This window comes from Herpailurus yagouaroundi, unplaced genomic scaffold (assembly GCF_014898765.1).
Source record: "Herpailurus yagouaroundi ecotype Mexico unplaced genomic scaffold, PumYag 29, whole genome shotgun sequence".
In the NCBI taxonomy this organism is placed as follows: Eukaryota; Metazoa; Chordata; class Mammalia; order Carnivora; family Felidae; genus Herpailurus; species Herpailurus yagouaroundi.
In genome coordinates, this window is record NW_024412377.1 from 104,060,515 (window position 1) to 104,076,919 (window position 16,405).

The 16,405-nt window shown below is 37.8% G+C and overlaps 3 protein-coding genes across 8 annotated transcripts in view; 2 read left to right on the forward strand and 1 right to left on the reverse strand.

The window, feature by feature from the left end:
* RAD17 (RAD17 checkpoint clamp loader component) overlaps positions 1 to 11,683 on the reverse strand; it is a 39,894-nt gene extending 28,211 nt beyond the window's left edge. Inside the window, exons 1-7 of one of the 4 annotated variants that reach the window (XM_040451440.1) lie at positions 11,550 to 11,666; positions 11,186 to 11,234; positions 10,202 to 10,305; positions 6,720 to 6,974; positions 6,105 to 6,188; positions 1,514 to 1,670; positions 450 to 586 (exon numbers count right to left, since the gene is read on the reverse strand). In XM_040451440.1, coding sequence (XP_040307374.1) covers positions 450 to 586; positions 1,514 to 1,670; positions 6,105 to 6,188; positions 6,720 to 6,974; positions 10,202 to 10,243 — 675 coding nt within the window. In that variant the 5' untranslated portion in view covers positions 10,244 to 10,305; positions 11,186 to 11,234; positions 11,550 to 11,666. Of the gene's footprint in view, positions 1 to 449; positions 587 to 1,513; positions 1,671 to 6,104; positions 6,189 to 6,719; positions 6,975 to 10,201; positions 10,306 to 11,087; positions 11,235 to 11,291; positions 11,517 to 11,549 lie in introns of those variants that run through there. The other 3 variants (XM_040451432.1, XM_040451425.1, XM_040451450.1) reach the window with 3 other exon arrangements.
* Positions 11,684 to 11,847: 164 nt separating this feature from the next.
* AK6 (adenylate kinase 6) overlaps positions 11,848 to 16,405 on the forward strand; it is a 16,871-nt gene continuing 12,313 nt past the window's right edge. For 2 of the 3 annotated variants that reach the window (XM_040451555.1, XM_040451563.1), the window contains exons 1-2: positions 11,848 to 11,997; positions 13,980 to 14,072. In XM_040451555.1, coding sequence (XP_040307489.1) covers positions 11,871 to 11,997; positions 13,980 to 14,072 — 220 coding nt within the window. In that variant the 5' untranslated portion in view covers positions 11,848 to 11,870. Of the gene's footprint in view, positions 12,035 to 13,979; positions 14,073 to 16,405 lie in introns of all 3 variants that reach the window. The other variant, XM_040451557.1, reaches the window with a different exon arrangement.
* TAF9 (TATA-box binding protein associated factor 9) lies at positions 13,980 to 15,837 on the forward strand. The gene is made up of 2 exons (XM_040451543.1): positions 13,980 to 14,072; positions 14,883 to 15,837. Exon 2 carries the CDS (start codon positions 14,900 to 14,902, stop codon positions 15,695 to 15,697), a length of 798 nt encoding a protein of 265 aa, XP_040307477.1. The 5' UTR covers positions 13,980 to 14,072; positions 14,883 to 14,899; the 3' UTR covers positions 15,698 to 15,837.

Genomic DNA, 16,405 nt, shown 5'->3' on the forward strand with positions numbered 1-16,405 from the left:
GAGGGAGGGAGGGAGAGGGAGAGGGAGAGGGGGAGAGAGAGAGAGAGAGAGAGAGAGAGAGAGAGAGAGAGAGAGAGAGAGAATGTATCCCAAGCAGGCTTTTCACTGTCGGCGCAGACCGGATACCGAGCTCGAACTTACGAACTGCTAGATCATGACCTGAGCCGAAATCAAGAGTCAGATGCTCAAATGACTGAGCCACCCAGGCACCCTTCAAATTATTTCTTTTGCTTTTTCCACACTTACATCATTAAAATTCTAAAGTTCATCAACTGATAGCTACTCTATTCAAGTTTACTGGAAAAGACCTGAGGTTTCTGCTATCACAGAGCCTTTACATTATATTTTACCACGATTAATACTATGCAGAGAGTTAATGCCACTATCAGTAAGATATATCTTGTAATTATTTACTCAATAGTTAGTAGGATCTCAAAATTTGTCCGTACTTCAACCAGAATTATCCTCTTATCAGTTCTCAGATCATCTCCAAGCATCTGTAGTTTGTTATATTTTGTTGCTCTTAGCAGAAACTCTTTAAAAACTGTTATCTGAGATTGATAGGGAAATGCTTGGAAGCTTGATTCTGAAAGAAAACACATTCAACATTTTTACTCTCAACAAATTATATACACATCAGCATCACACATATGTACTTAATATACATATATATGTTACTGAATACATTCACATATACCTGAAGGAGCTCACAAAATTGTAGATTTTTTTCTAATTAGGCAAAACTGTTCAAATTCAAAATAAGATATACATTTCAAAAGACAAGACTCATCATGGACCACAGTGAATTTTCTATACCAATGAATGTAATATGGAATTAAATAACTTCAGAATACAGCTGTCAGTATAATAGTCACCCAACTGGTAAAAACATTTATGTCTTTGCTGTAAAATGAAGACACTCCAAATGAGTGTGCTATGAATCAAGTGATCAGACTTAATCCTCAAACAATCCCATTCTCCTCTACTGGAGGCAACTTTCCCCTCTTCTCTTGAAATTACTACTCTCTAAAACTGGGAAGTATCAAAGAAAATGCTCTCATATGGTTTCATTTGATGGCTATTCTTATTTTATGAAGTTATTAATAGTGGTCACATGTCAATCTAGCATACGAGTGACAACACATAATTTCTTCTAAAAACATATACCCAAAAATCTTGGGAATCTCAAGAATATAGATGGGGAGTTTCTTTCTTTCTTTTTTTTTTTAAATTTTTTTTAATGTTTATTTATTTATTTTGAGAGAAAGAGACAGAGCATGAGCAGGGGAGAAGCAGAGAGAGAGACACAGAATCCGAAACAGGCTCCAGGCTCTGAGCTGTCAGCACAGAGCCCGACGCGGGGCTCGAACTTACAAACCGTCAGATCATGACCTGTGCCGAAGTCGGACACTTAACCGACTGAGCCACCCAGGCACCCCAGATGGGGAGTTTCAAACCTCCTTTAAACATAGACTTTTCCCACTATTTCCACTACCTTCACAGCAAATCTTACCAGAATTAAAGATCTCCTTGAAATCATCTTTTTGGAAGTCTGGTAAAATTGGATTGATCCACTCTTGTACTTGAATACCATGCTCCTTTGATAGTATTTTTAGAGTTGTTGTTTTCCCACATCCAGGAGGACCTGTTATTAATAAAACAGATCCACCCTAAAACCAAATACAAACATTAATAAAAAATCAAAATCACCTGGAATGCTAGAGTTATTTTGTTTGTATTTTCTTTCTAAATATTAATTACTTCTATAAATATTTACTAAATTCCTGGTATAAAGTGACTAAATTTTACAATGATGCTATCTGGATTATACCAACTGTATAAAATAAATCATAAGTATTTTATGACTATAAAATAAGATAGTCTTTTTCCTAAAATTTAAGTATAGCTTCTGATAATTCTTCCATTCTTGCATTATGTCCCTACTAAGGTCTACTTAGCAGATAAATTAAAACAACTAAATGTCAATTAGATTGAGCAGGTAATGGCTGAAACAAATATTTTTAGAGGTTACCTGAATTCAAAAACCCAATCTTAATACAAACCTCTCTTTCAATTATACACTTTAGTATTAAATAAGTATAATATTCTTATGGGAAGATCTTCGTTTGGATATCAAATTTTTTAAGAAATGTGTATTAAGAAACATCTTTTCCAGAATTAGAACTCTAAAGACAGACTAGAGGTTGTAGGTCACAGTAATATCTCCTCATATTATCAATCTGATAAAAAAGTTAAATCTAAAAAAATATCAGGGGAAGATTTCCTAATCCCCTGGTGGACTGTAATCCTTACTCAACTGTTTACCTTTACTAACTAGTATAAAAAGGGCTCTTGTACTTGGCCCCAGAAGAGAACCAGTCCCATTTTTTATTTTATTTTTTTATTTTTTAATTTTTTTTTAACATTTATTTATTTTTGAGACAGAGAGAGACAGAGCATGAACGGGGGAGGGGCAGAGAGAGAGGGAGACACAGAATCGGAAGCAGGCTCCAGGCTCTGAGCCATCAGCACAGAGCCCGACGTGGGGCTCGAACTCACGGACCGTGAGATCATGACCTGAGCTGAAGTCAGACGCTTAACCGACTGAGCCACCCAGGCGCCCCCAGTCCCATTTTTCAAAACAAATAAGTGCATTAATTATAGTGCTATCTATTGGCCATGATTTAAAAAAAATTTTTTTTTTTTAACGTTTATTTATTTTTGAGACAGAGAGAGACAGAGCATGAATGGGGGAGGGTCAGAGAGAGAGAGGGAGACACAGAATCTGAAACAGGCTCCAGGCTCCGAGCTGTCAGCACAGAGCCCGACGCGGGGCTCGAACTCACGGACACGCGAGATCGTGACCTGGCTGAAGTCGGACGCTTAACCGACTGCGCCACCCAGGCGCCCCGGCCATGATTTTAATGATTGAAAAATATGGGGCACCTAGGTGGCTCAGTCGGTTAAGCATCTGACTTCAGCTCAGGTCATGATCTCGTGGTTTTTGAGTTCAAGCCCTGCGTCAGGCTCTGTGCTGACAGCTCAGAGCCTGGAGTCTGCTTTGGATTCTTTGTCTTCCCCTCTCTCTGCCCCTCCCGTGCTGGAGCTCTATCTTTCTCTGTCTCTCAATAATGAATAAGCATTAAAAAAAAAAATGTAAAAAAAAAAAAAAAATATATATATATATATATATATGTTAAATATGGTGTCTTTAAACCAAAACAAATACAAAACAAGGTTATATATTGATGACTTGATGTAAATATGGCCAGAGGAAGATTCTGCAGGAACCTAACTACTTATTTCTCTCAGGAACTATGGTTCAGTATTTGCTAACTGTTTCTAGTAACTTTACAGGACATGCCTAATGTAAATAATGAGAACTGACTACCATCAAGCAGATTACTTTTAAAAAAAGAAGAGGAAGATCAACATGGGCACCCATGTATTTTTCTTATGTAATAAAGTTAAGTGTCTTGTTTTTTGACACAGTGAGCACAGCCACATAGCAAAAGCTTTGCTTCCAGTAAGAGAAGTGGGAGGTAGGTAGAACACTAAAGCATAAAGACTTGTGTGTTAATGTTCCCATCGCCTAAAATAGAGTTTTTTCTTTTTTTATTGAACTACAAATGACATAATTAGTTTCAAGTGTACACATAATGATTTGATATTTTTATACACTATAAAATGATGACTATAAGTCTACTTATCATTTCACCATACAAAGTTATTAATTATTGACTATATCCCCTATATACATTTTCATCACATTGTAATAGTTTTACCATATTTTGAAGGAAAGATGCTGCCCTGAAAAACTAAATTCAGCACATATTTGAAGTACTTACAATAAATTTAAGAAAAAATAATTTTAGCTTGCCCACAGAAAAATCTAGAAGTCACCAAATTTTTTTTTGAATAAAAATGTCTTGTAATTACTGACACCATTGGACTTTTGTATAATAAAGAGTGTATGATTGGTAACACTCTAACTTCTTAGAGGGAAGAAGCTTTTAAAATTGTAGAGGAAATATTTTCCAAAATACCAACATATGCACACACATACCTAAGTTCATTAGAGTATTAACAGTAACACAAGTAGGTTTAGCACATGATAATGTTTACATTATCAAAGTATTGGTAAGTGAGACAACATAGTGAACACTAAAAAGATATAAATATTAGCCCAGCTAAGAAAATGCCTGGATGTAAGAAGTGTGTCAGGGAAACTGCCCAAGAATCTGTACTCACAAAAGAGAGAGGGGAGATTTTTTGAGCCAGCAGAGGAATACCAATGCTGACACTGCAAATCCACCTTAAATACATTATCTCAACACTAAACCAAATGGTTAGATCCACAGACCAGACAGAAAAAACCTCAATTCAAAAGAGAAAGACCTGTTACCACTAGAGGCAACTAAAACACAAACCCCTTCATCTCAAAGTTGAAAATTAAAGGCAATCCATTAAAATCTATCCTGTGTTTCCAATTGGAATTGTATTTAAATGTAGTTACATAGCCCCAATTAACGTTGGCAAACTTCTGTATAGAAAACTGCCAGCTAACAATTATAGAAAAGTAGAATTTAAAAATCACCATTTTGCAATCTTAACAAAGTAAACTGATTCAGGCAGAGACTGCAAATGGATGCTAAAGCATTTTGGTGAAAGGCTGCTGGGGAACTGGACATATAACATTGTCAAATTTTCTCCCCATAGATTATATGGCAGTTGCAAGGGAAACTTTTCTCACAATGAAGATTTTTTACTATCATTTCCTTAATTTAGTGATCAAACTTAACATCAAAGACAGTAGGACAACCAAACATATTTTCTCATATGGTACAACATAAAACATACACCATACAACACAGAATATTCTTACAAAAATGTTCAACTTGAGTCTAATCAAGCCCTTAATTCAAACTTCCAGATTACAGGAAATGCAGGATAGAAGAACAAGTTAGAAATCATGAAGAGGAAACAATCTGACAAATTTAGAATGTGCGAGTTCTGCGTATCACCAGGCCTGGTCTCTTCACAATGTCTTAGAGAAAAAGAGAGAGTGAAGTGTACTGTTCTAGATTTTAAAAGACCTAAGAGGTGTTAACAATCCAATGCAATGGGTGTTCCCTGATTAGATCCTCGTTGTAACAAATCAGCTGTAAATGACATTTTGGAGACAAATGGATAAATGTGCATATGAAATGAGCATTAGATAACATTAGGGAATTATAACTAATTTTGTTAGAGTAATGGTACATATAGTTAATTAAGAAAATGTTTATTTAAAAAAAAGAGGCATACTGATGTTTCTAAAAATCTGACTGAAATGTCACTTATCTATAATTTACTTTAAAATACTTGAGAGTGAAAATGACGGGTACTTTATGGGCGTATGAGTAGTCATTTATTATTCTACTTTCCTTTATATTTGAAAAAATCTCAAAAAAAGTAAGTTTAAAAAAAGAGAGAAAGAGGCACCTGGGTGGCTCAGTCGGTTGGCTCATGATCTCACGGTTTGTGAGTTCGAGCCCCACACCGGACTCTGTGCTGACAACTCAGAGCCTGGAGTCTGCTTCGGATTCTGTGTCTCCCTCTCTCTCTAACCCCTCCCCTCTTCACACTCTGTCTCTCTCATGAAATAAACAAACATTTAAAAAAAAAAAAAAGGAGAGAGAGAAAGAATATTGTAGCTTGGAAGCCAAGAGTAATTACAGAATTAGGAAGTGAAACAAAAAAATTAGCCTTAAAATGAATGACTGTTTCAGGCTATATTTAGTACAAAAACTAGTAAGTAATTTGCCTCTTGCTTCAGCATGAGATGATCAGATATGCTAAATATGCTAGCACCCTAACCGGTTTATTATGCTTTATGATGACTTACGAGGACATAAGTGGGAGAAAGAGGTATAAGTAAAGGAGAAAACTCAAAGTCTGAGTCTTTTAGTAAAACTTGAAACAGTAAACCAAAGACTTTTAACGTATGTGATCTGTACTTAATGAACAATGTCATCCTCAAAGTTTAACTTCTTACTACCAACCATAAATTGGAGAAACATGTGATGTTAATATATTTTAAAACACATTTCTTATCAAATTACCTGTTTTGGTTGCCTTTCTAAGACTTTAGCTTTTAACCAGGTTTCAACTTCTTCAATTTTCTTTTTATGCACAGCAAGTTCATGCTAAAAATTTCAAGTTTAAAATAAACAATTTTAACCCAAGGATTTTTGGTACATTAGTACACATTAATCTAAATTAAGCATTTTTAATGAAAAAACTAGCAAACAAGTAACACATGAGGTAACTAAAAGCCTTTGTTATTACACTTAATTTTTTATATTGTTATGGAAAAATTCCGTTCTTACGCTGATAGCTTTTTATGAAAATTTGGAGCAGGTCTGGAATTTTATAATTTTGTTTAAATCCTCAAATACATTTTGGGAAGGGAATAAACAGAGGGAGGTGTTATACTTAAGAAAAAAATAAACAGATCAATTCTATGTTGGTTTAAATTAAATCTAAGACAAATAAGCAATGGTTCAACTTCGGAAGAACTTGAGAAATGCTAAACAACGGAACATAAAAAAAACCTAGGAACTATTGTTTTTTTCTAATTCATTCATTCAGATTTTTATGAGTAATCATCTGAAAATGCACATTCCTCTCCTTCCTGAAATTAAATTACGTACACTTGTTTGTATCCTACTTAGTACCTGAGTTTCTGGTTTGTATTTATCCACCCATGGTTCGTTTTCAGATAAACAGTCTTTTGAATTTTCTGGACCATAAATCTGTTCTGAAGACAGTGGCTTTTCTCTTTTTCTAGCTGGAAATCTGCTACTTTCTAATCTCGAAGGCACATTTTTTCTTCTGTGACTTGCGTTATTCACATGTAACGATGTGGCAGTAATAGAGATGCCTGTATTCTCTGAAAAATCATCAAACGATGGGTCTACCCAATCTGTTACCTGAAAAAAAGAAATGTAAATATTATATTTTCTGCCTCTATTCCCTATGTAAGTAAGCTACAAAAAATATATTCATATACTTGCAATATCTCAAACAAAAATCTCACAACTTAATTCTTTAAGTAAATCTGGCTTTATATCTATTAGTTATTTTTTTACTTCATGCTAGGTACAAATGTATACTTGTCCACTTAACCAGGATAATGATGAATGCCATCTAAAGGAATATAGAATACAAACGTAATTCTTTTTACTAATTACAATATTCCCAGTATAGAATAGACTGATTATTCTTAAACTTATTGGTAGACTAAAACAAGAATATTAAAATTAAGTACCAAAAAAGAAGCAAAACTAAATAAGGAAATAGAATGTTAAAATCTATATATTTTAACCATAAGAGTGATACTTCTGCCTTGACCAGATTAATACATTCACAAACTAAGAACCACTGCATACTGATCCAAATAATCCTTATCAGCTTTAACTTTTATGAAGGTACAGTCTAAGAATCCTGATGCTATGAATAATTTGTTCCTTTTTTAAGTTTATTTATTGTCAAAGAGAAAGAAAGCACCAGTGGGAGAGGTTCAGAGAGAGAGAGGTAAGAGAGAGAACCCCAAGCAGACATAGCATTGCCGGCACAAAGCCCAATGTGGGGCTCCAACTCATGAGCCGTGAGATCAGGACCTGCGATGAAGGCGTATGCTCAACTGAATGAGCCACACAGGCACCCCGCTATGAATAATTTCTAATTACGACTTGATTATATTTCTCTTTAGCCTGTAAAGCAAATACTATTTTCAATAAAGGGAGGCAGGCTTTCCAAGGAGGATGATCTGTTTCTTAGATTTGTCTAGGAAAACAGAATTGGGATAATACAACAGGAACATCAGTGAGTTCTATTTCATGTGCTTCTGGTCTCTAGAAACTGTTGGTCCCTCTACAGTTCCCTTTATCATTAACTTTTCTTTAGAATCCTTTGTAAGGATACACAGAGAAAAATGACGAATTAAGCAATTTAAACCTAAAAATATTTAGGGGTGTCTGGGTGGCTCAGTTGGTTAAGCATCCAACTCTTTTTTATTTATTTTTATTTATTTATTTTTTTCAACGTTTATTTATTTTTGGGACAGAGAGAGACAAAGCATGAACGGGGGAGGGACGGAGAGAGAGAGGGAGACACGGAGAGAGAGAGAGGGAGACACAGAATCGGAAACAGGCTCCAGGCTCTGAGCCATCAGCCCAGAGCCGACGTGGGGCTCGAACTCACGGACCGCGAGATCGTGACCTGGCTGAAGTCGGACGCTTAACCGACTGCGCCACCCAGGCGCCCCAAGCACCCAACTCTTGATTTCGGCTCAGGTCATCATCTCACACTCGTGAGATCGAGCCCCACGAAGGGCTCTATGCTGACAACGCAGAGCCTGCTTCAGATCCTGTGTCCCTCTCTCTCCACCCTTTCCTGGCTTGTGTGCTCTTGCGCTCTCTCAAACATAAGCAAACATTAAAAAAAACAAAACAAAACCTAAAAGTATTTGGGAGTATTAAAAAGTTCTTTTTAGTAACTAAAATTTAAAAAAAAAATTTTTTTTTTAACGTTTATTTATTTTTGAGACAGAGAGAGACAGAGCATGAACGGGGGAGGGGCAGAGAGAGGGAGACACAGAATCTGAAACAGGCTCCAGGCTCTGAGCTGTCAGCACAGAGCCTGACGCGGGGCTCGAACTCATGGACTGCGAGATCATGACCTGAGCCGAAGTCAGCTGTTTAACCGGCTGAGCCACCCAGGCGCCCCAGTAACTAAAATTTTTAAGATGAATTTTCTTAACATTCCTACAGTGTAAATCTAGAAAAACCTAGCTTAGTACTGGCTTTTGAAATTCCGTGTCTGGCTAACAAGGGGAAACCTAGGGTACATTTTCATTGAATACTCAGCCATAGTTGTGTACCACATATTAGACAATGCTAAGGAAATGCAAGTTGAGATTTAGAAGTATTTTAGGAATGAAAGTCACACTGCACTCCCACTTTAAGGACAAAAAGTTAGGAATATTATCACCAGTGGGTAAAGGAATGAAGACCTGTGGGAAAAAAATTCAGTCATAGCCACCTAATTCATTTCCTCTTCTCCAAGACTGTTAGTGGCACTACAATTTTGGCTCTTTTCTTGTATTTTAAGAGTACGTAAAAATATCATTTGCTATAGTATACCTTTTGATAGCAAATCTGATCTCGCAATTCTTTTTTTTTTTTTTTTTAATGTTTATGTATTTTTGAGATCAGGGGAAAGGCAGAGAAAGAGGGAGACAAAGGATCCAAAATGGGCTCTGCGCTCAGAGCAGACAGCCCAAATGCAGACTCGAACTCACAAACCACATGATATCACGATGTGAGCTGAAGTCAGGTGCTTAACTGACTGGGCCACCCAGGCGCCGTAATTCTATTTTCTTATATGTGTATTTATTTTTGAGAGAGAGAGACAGAGACAGAGAGAGAAAGAACGACTGTGCGAGAGCACAGGAGGAAGTGAGGGGCAGAGAGAGGGGCAGAAAGAGAATCCCAAGCAGGCTCTACACTGCCACTGAGAACCTCACTCAAGGGCTTGAACTCACAAATCATGAAATTATGACCTGAGCCGAAATCAAAATCAGAGCCTTAAAAAACTGAGCCACCCAGGCACCCCGATCTCATAATTCTGATCTGCAGGTTACTTGTACAATTTACAGTTTTATTTCTTATATAAATGTGGACTCCCATCTACTGGAAAAAAAAAAAAGACTGAGAAAGAGCAAAGTTTAGTCACTTATTTAAGATCAAAGAAAAATAAGACCCACCACTAGAAAATAGGTATCCTGCAAATGAGTATGATACAACCTGACCCCCATCCTACTCTGCCCACTAGCCTTAGTGAGAACTAAGGTTTCTAAGAGGCACGGCTTGTTGTTACACTTTAACACCAACTAAGACTCATATATTTCTTTTTCTTCTACTGACCTTTCATTTAAGAGTTTTCAGGCTTTTCTTTGCAACTGAGATTATATAATCACTTTTTTAAAATTGTGGTTTTAGTCACTTCACAACTTACTATCACAATTTTTAGATCATTAATTACATCACATACTGGGCATTGTTACTTTGATGGCAATAATAAGTCATTAAGAACATACACAAAATTTACCATTCTTTTTGGACAATTATTACATGGCCATTTTAGTGTGTCATACCTTTGTGGAAGATACCTTTGGTCTAAGAAAAGTTTTTGACATTATAAACTTTAATAGTTCCCATCCGTAGTATACAACCTGTAGTACATTAAAGTATACTTCACCTAGAGAAAAAAAAGAAAAAAATTTCAAAATAGGAAAAACTGTAAAATAGAGGTATGGTGACATATACCATTGTAATCAACAGTATAAGAGACGTTCAAAAACTAGTGAAAGACAACATAGCAAATATATATAACGAAGTCAAAATGCTACAACAAAGTGTACTTTCAATTACTACAACAATGTCAAATAAACTACTTGTGTTAAGCGTTGTCTTTCACATGTACTCAATAATATATTAGAGAAAACAGAAAAAAACACATACTTCACATTTTGTCAGTAAAAAAAAAAAATCAGACAATTCTATTTGTGTTCTAATGCTGAAAATTAATATTTCCTTCATTTTAAATTACCACTGCAGGGTTTTTTTCCCCACAAAATTAAAAAAAAAAAAACTGACCATATAACAAATTCATACTTCCACTTATTTTGGAAAAAGAGTTTAAATCTAACTGTATAATAACTGTAACTGTTTTCCTTAATTGAACATACTAGGAAATTTGCGGGTAACACTGTATTTTCTGACTTTAAGAATTCTTTAATGTTTATATAAACTAGTGAATTCACCAATTTTAAATTAGCTAGAAGCAAAGTTTAAGGTCTGCAAACTTATAAATTGGAAAGTGTATTGGGCTTTATGGTTTGGATGTACACAGTTTATATGTGTAAACGATACACGATAAAACAAACTGTACACCCCCCCTCCCCCAACACACACAAATTGTTCATAATTAGAGAGGTTTTTGCTTTGGAGTTTCAGAGATACATAGGTGGAAAAAAACACCTGTTGGATAAATATAGCTGGCAGGTCGAAATAAAAGATGCAGACTGTTTTTACGATCAGGACTCTGGTCGCTCTTTGGAAACAAGACTGACAATTACCTCCTTTAAAAAAGAAAAGTAACTGTCCCAGATGATGGATGCCAGTTTCCTGAAATGAGACGTCAGAAGTAGAAAAGACCTTCAAGAATATTTCTGGCCTACTCACCCTCCCACCCCCCGCCACACACACTGCGGGGAGATACTAAGACCAGACATTCGTCAAACGTCAAAGCTACTAATCAGCCGAGATGCGTTCGCTTGCCCCGACCCCAGGCCAGAGCTCTGCACCCCCACCCTCTCATCTCCAAATGGGATGGGCAGGTCGGGAGGAGGAGCGAAGAGAGCTCGGGGAGGCGTTAAGGCAGAGATGGGTTCGAGTCTCTAGAACATATATATACTACAGCCGCAGCCGCGGCGGCCTTACTTTCCGGGAGCTGCATCCCCCTCGTGGGCGGAGAGGAGCGGAGGAGCCCAAGCTCTCCACCAGCGGAAGGGCAACCACCTGGCCCTACCAGGGCTCAGCGCCGAGCCTCTCAGAGGTCCCGCCTCCCGGGGACCTTTTAGACCCGTCGGCGCTTCCGCGACACAGGCAGAAGGGCGGCCGCCAACGGCGCCTGTGACTTAGGCATCTACCGCATTGCCTGACCCGAAACGCGGACCTGACCTGTGCCCCAGCCTGGGACACTGCACTGAAAACGTGCTATAGAAGGCCAGGTAACCAATGTTCAGTGACTAGGCGGTAGACATGGGCCGCGAGCGCCGCGCAGGGCCTCGAGAACCCCGAGGCCGCTGGCGCTTGCCGCAGCTCGCCCCTTTCAGCTCCTCCCTGTCGTGCGTAGAGTGCGTGAGCCAAGGCGCCCAGAGCCAGCGCGGTGAGGACCATGTTGCTTCCGAATATCCTGCTGACCGGTCAGGCGCGCGGCGGGGAGACGCTGGGCTGCGGGCAGGCTACGGACCTGAGTGCTGTGGGGCGTCGGGCGCCAGAAAGGGTGCCGTGCCGTTCGGTGTTTCGAGGCTAGTGGAGGGCGGTGCGGCGTGGCTGTGGTCCCGGCCTCTAGACCTGGTCCTCCGACCGTTGCGGGAGGCGGGGTGGGGGCGGGGAACGTTATTCTTTTGGCCTGAGGTCACTCGGTGAGGTAGGGAGAGAGAGAGAGAGAGAGACCTGTCCTGGTCCCTTTTCTGGCAAGAAATCTGATTCTGCCGAATCTTTGGGAATCTGGTTTTTGTTTGTAAAATGGCTGTTGATTTTTTTCTTTGGTAGGGTTGTGTTTAGAGTTTTAAGCGAGATAATGTAAGGTAGTCATTTTGTATTTAATGCTGGATGCCTCGTCCTTAGGCCTTTCTTGGCCATGTTTCATTTTCCTTGGTGTCTGATAATCACTTTTGGGTAAAAGGGTTCGGATATTTGTGACATAGTTTGGTTAACTTGCTGTGTACGTTGAGTTAGCGTCAGAAGCTCTTTTCTATTTGTTTGTTTTTTTTTCCTTTCAAAAAGAAAAGGCACCTACTGAGCATCCCTGATCGTTTCTCTTGTTTAGATGCACTAAAGTTCCTGGGATGATAGATTCGTCCCTTCTCGGTCTTTGTACCCGTATGCAGGGCGTTTGTTATACGGGAGGCCTACTGAACTTTTGCATTATGATTTTAAAGACTATTGTTAGCTGTTTAAATGTTTATTAAATTGTAGTTAATAGCATCTTGGGGCATTCATGCAAAAGTCAAATGGGTGTAGATGGTGTTGGAACACAAAAATTGAGACGCTCTTCCTGGCAACAAAGCAGTAGAAGTTTATTATTTAACAAAACATAATCTTGTTGACAGCGCCCACGTCTTGTCAGTTTTTGAAAGCTACAGATAGTAATCTGTTTACCTATTATGATTCCTTAGGGGACGACACTACAACTTCTGAACTGTTGGGGTCAGCCAGGGTCCTGGTATTTTAGTATCCAGCCGTACTGTCAAAAACCTAAAGGTGAACATTTTATGGAAAACACAGTAGTCCAGGAAAAAACAAACAAACACAGGATAGTCCAGGGTTCAAACTTGGTGTATTACACTGGACTTGTAAAAGTTCTTGTCCTGTAAATGGAGGCATGATTTGTCTCTGTTATCTTTAATTATTATAATGACCAAGTTTTATAACTTCACTGGCTCTAACCTGTTCTGAGCTGAAAATTACACATTTGATTATTTTGAAATAAAATAGATGTAAAAAAAGGAAAAGTGAAGAACAATGCCTAGTACTGCTATTTATCTGAAAGGCAATGAACGTATGGTGTGTTTATTATATAAAGATGTGTGTAATACATATGTAATATATATACATATGCACATATGTGTATATATATGGGTTGCCATATATATAAATACACATGTGTATACACAAACACATATGCGTTAGGATTTCTTGAGAAAGATAAAAGAAACTGCTTTTCAGTGTTTACCTCTAAGGAAGAGGTAGTGGAGCCAGTAGTGGAAATGAGATTTGTCCCTCATACTGGTTAAATTTTTTCCATGAATAATTTCTTTTTTAAAAATGAAAGCAAATAAATGATGGTAATTTGAGATCACTAGTGTTATTATTGGAGTATCTGTTATGGTGGCAGGCAGTCTGTGAATTGGTATCAGAATCACCCAAGCCTTACTCCTGATAGATCAGATATACTTGGCAAGATTCTGCTATCCAGCAGGCTTTGAGTAACTTTGATTAGATCATAGTGTATAGTAATTCACAGAGGATTGCTAATTAGGAAATTTTTCATTTCAGTTGTTAAGCACTTTAAGAAGGGTAGATAGGTGGCTGAAGTCTAACAAGTATTTTATGAACAGTATTCTTCTGTGGCTTGTCTTACAGGTACACCAGGGGTTGGAAAAACCACCCTAGGCAAAGAACTTGCATCAAGATCAGGACTGAAATACATTAATGTGGGTGATTTAGCTCGAGAAGGTAAGGGATACTTTGGTGCTAGTTTTTGTTTTTTTTGTTTTTTTAAAGAGAGTAGATAATGGAGTTACTACTATATTTGTGAGAGGTACAAAAAGCAGAGACAGTGCTTTTAAGGAATTGATGCTCTGTTGAGGACCCATAGAAAGCGAAAATAAGTGTATAATACTGTGTTCTGGTTGTTTTGACTGTTACATCCCATCCTCCCCTGCCCTCTTGGCCAATAGTTTTGTGTTTTGTTTTGGGTTTTTGTTTTTTTTTTGTTTTTTTTTTCTTTTTTGAGTGGTAAGAATTGGGAATGTTTCCATGAAGAGATGGGATTTGGGGAGAATGTTTTTGAGATGGACAAACACATAAAAGTGTGGGTACTACTAACCGTATCTGTGGAGATAGTATATTGCTCTCACTGGAAGGACACATTATTTTGAACTCAGTCAGTAGGACATGATGTTCTTTTTTTTCTTAGATTCATTTGATAGTTGCATGCCTGCACACAAGTGAACATTATTCTGAAGTGATAAATGTTTTTATTTATTTTACCGTTTCCCCCCAGCCTTTTATCACTCCCTTATTTGTGTCTTCATTTTTGTATATCCTGTAATGATTTGGATAGGGTGGAAACTCCATAAATTTAAGTAAAGGGGACTTTTAAGTGTGCCTCATTAAAATTAAAAAGATTTAATATTTAAAAATTTTAAATATATTTTCACAATTTTAACAGTATTTAAAATTTAGAAAGTTCCTGACAGTTGCTACTAAAGTAACTATTTCAGGTTTGATCTAATGTACATATTTTTTTCAAATGATCTAAAGTCTGATCAACGGATATCATGGATTCTGGCAAGATGGCTTCTCCCAAGAGCATGCCGAAAGATGCACAGATGATGGCACAAATCCTGAAGGATATGGGGATTACAGAATATGAGCCAAGAGTTATAAATCAGATGTTGGAGTTTGCCTTCCGATATGTGACCACAATTCTAGATGATGCAAAAATTTATTCAAGCCATGCTAAGAAAGCTACTGTTGATGCAGATGATGTGCGATTGGCAATCCAGTGTCGTGCTGATCAGTCTTTTACCTCTCCTCCCCCAAGAGATTTTTTATTAGATATTGCAAGGCAAAGAAATCAAACTCCTTTGCCCTTAATCAAGCCATATTCAGGCCCCAGGTTGCCACCTGATAGATATTGTTTGACTGCTCCAAACTATAGACTTAAGTCTTTACAAAAAAAGGCATCTACTTCTGCGGGAAGAATAACAGTTCCGCGGTTAAGTGTTGGTTCAGTTACTAGCAGACCAAGTACTCCCACGCTTGGCACGCCAACCCCACAAACCATGTCTGTGTCAACTAAAGTAGGGACTCCAATGTCCCTCACAGGGCAAAGGTTTACAGTACAGATGCCCACTTCACAGTCCCCAACTGTAAAAGCATCAATTCCTGCAACATCTGCAGTTCAGAATGTTCTAATTAATCCATCATTAATTGGGTCCAAGAACATTCTTATAACCACTAACATGGTGTCATCACAAAATACTGCCAATGAATCAGCAAATGCATTGAAAAGAAAACGAGAAGATGATGATGATGATGATGACGATGATGATGATGACTATGATAATTTGTAATCTAGCTTTGATGCTTGTAACATGTGTACTTGGTCTTGAATCCATTGTACTGAGATTAAACATGCATGCTGGGTGTTTTCATGTTGTGTTGTAGAACATGTAAATTGTATTTAATGAGTAAATATAGTTACCCTCTCTGAGTTGTTGGATTTTCTTTAATAGGATTAGTAATGGTTTTTCATCAGCCTTCAAGTGTAAAAAATAAAGTTGTTCATCACTTTGTTGGTACTTTGGCAATTATGTTTTTAGAAGCAGTTTTCTTTGTGTCACCAACAGGAATAACCCTTAAAACAACTTGAAGTTGTTGTGGCCTATTCATTACCACTAGAGTGTTACTTCTGGTGTGTTCAGATGTTTAGACCACAGTATGATCCCTAGTGTATAAGTCACTCTCATAGAACTATGTCTCTTTTGGAGAGACCACTTCATCTGTTTTGATGAATAATCTGTCAATTATTAACTTCTTCCTAGGTCCCATTTTTTTATCTCTTTGGTTGTATTTAAGGACCTTTGATGGGTCTCCCATTATCGTTCCACTTTAAAATTGCAAAAAAATTTTTTCCAGTAGGGCACCTGAGTGGCTCAGTCCTTAAGCATCTGACTTCGGCTCAGCTCATGATCTCATGGTTGGTGAGCTTGAGCCCCATGTCGCATGAGCCCTGCTTCAGGTGAGCCCCATGTTCTCCTTCTCTCTCTCTCTCTCTCCCC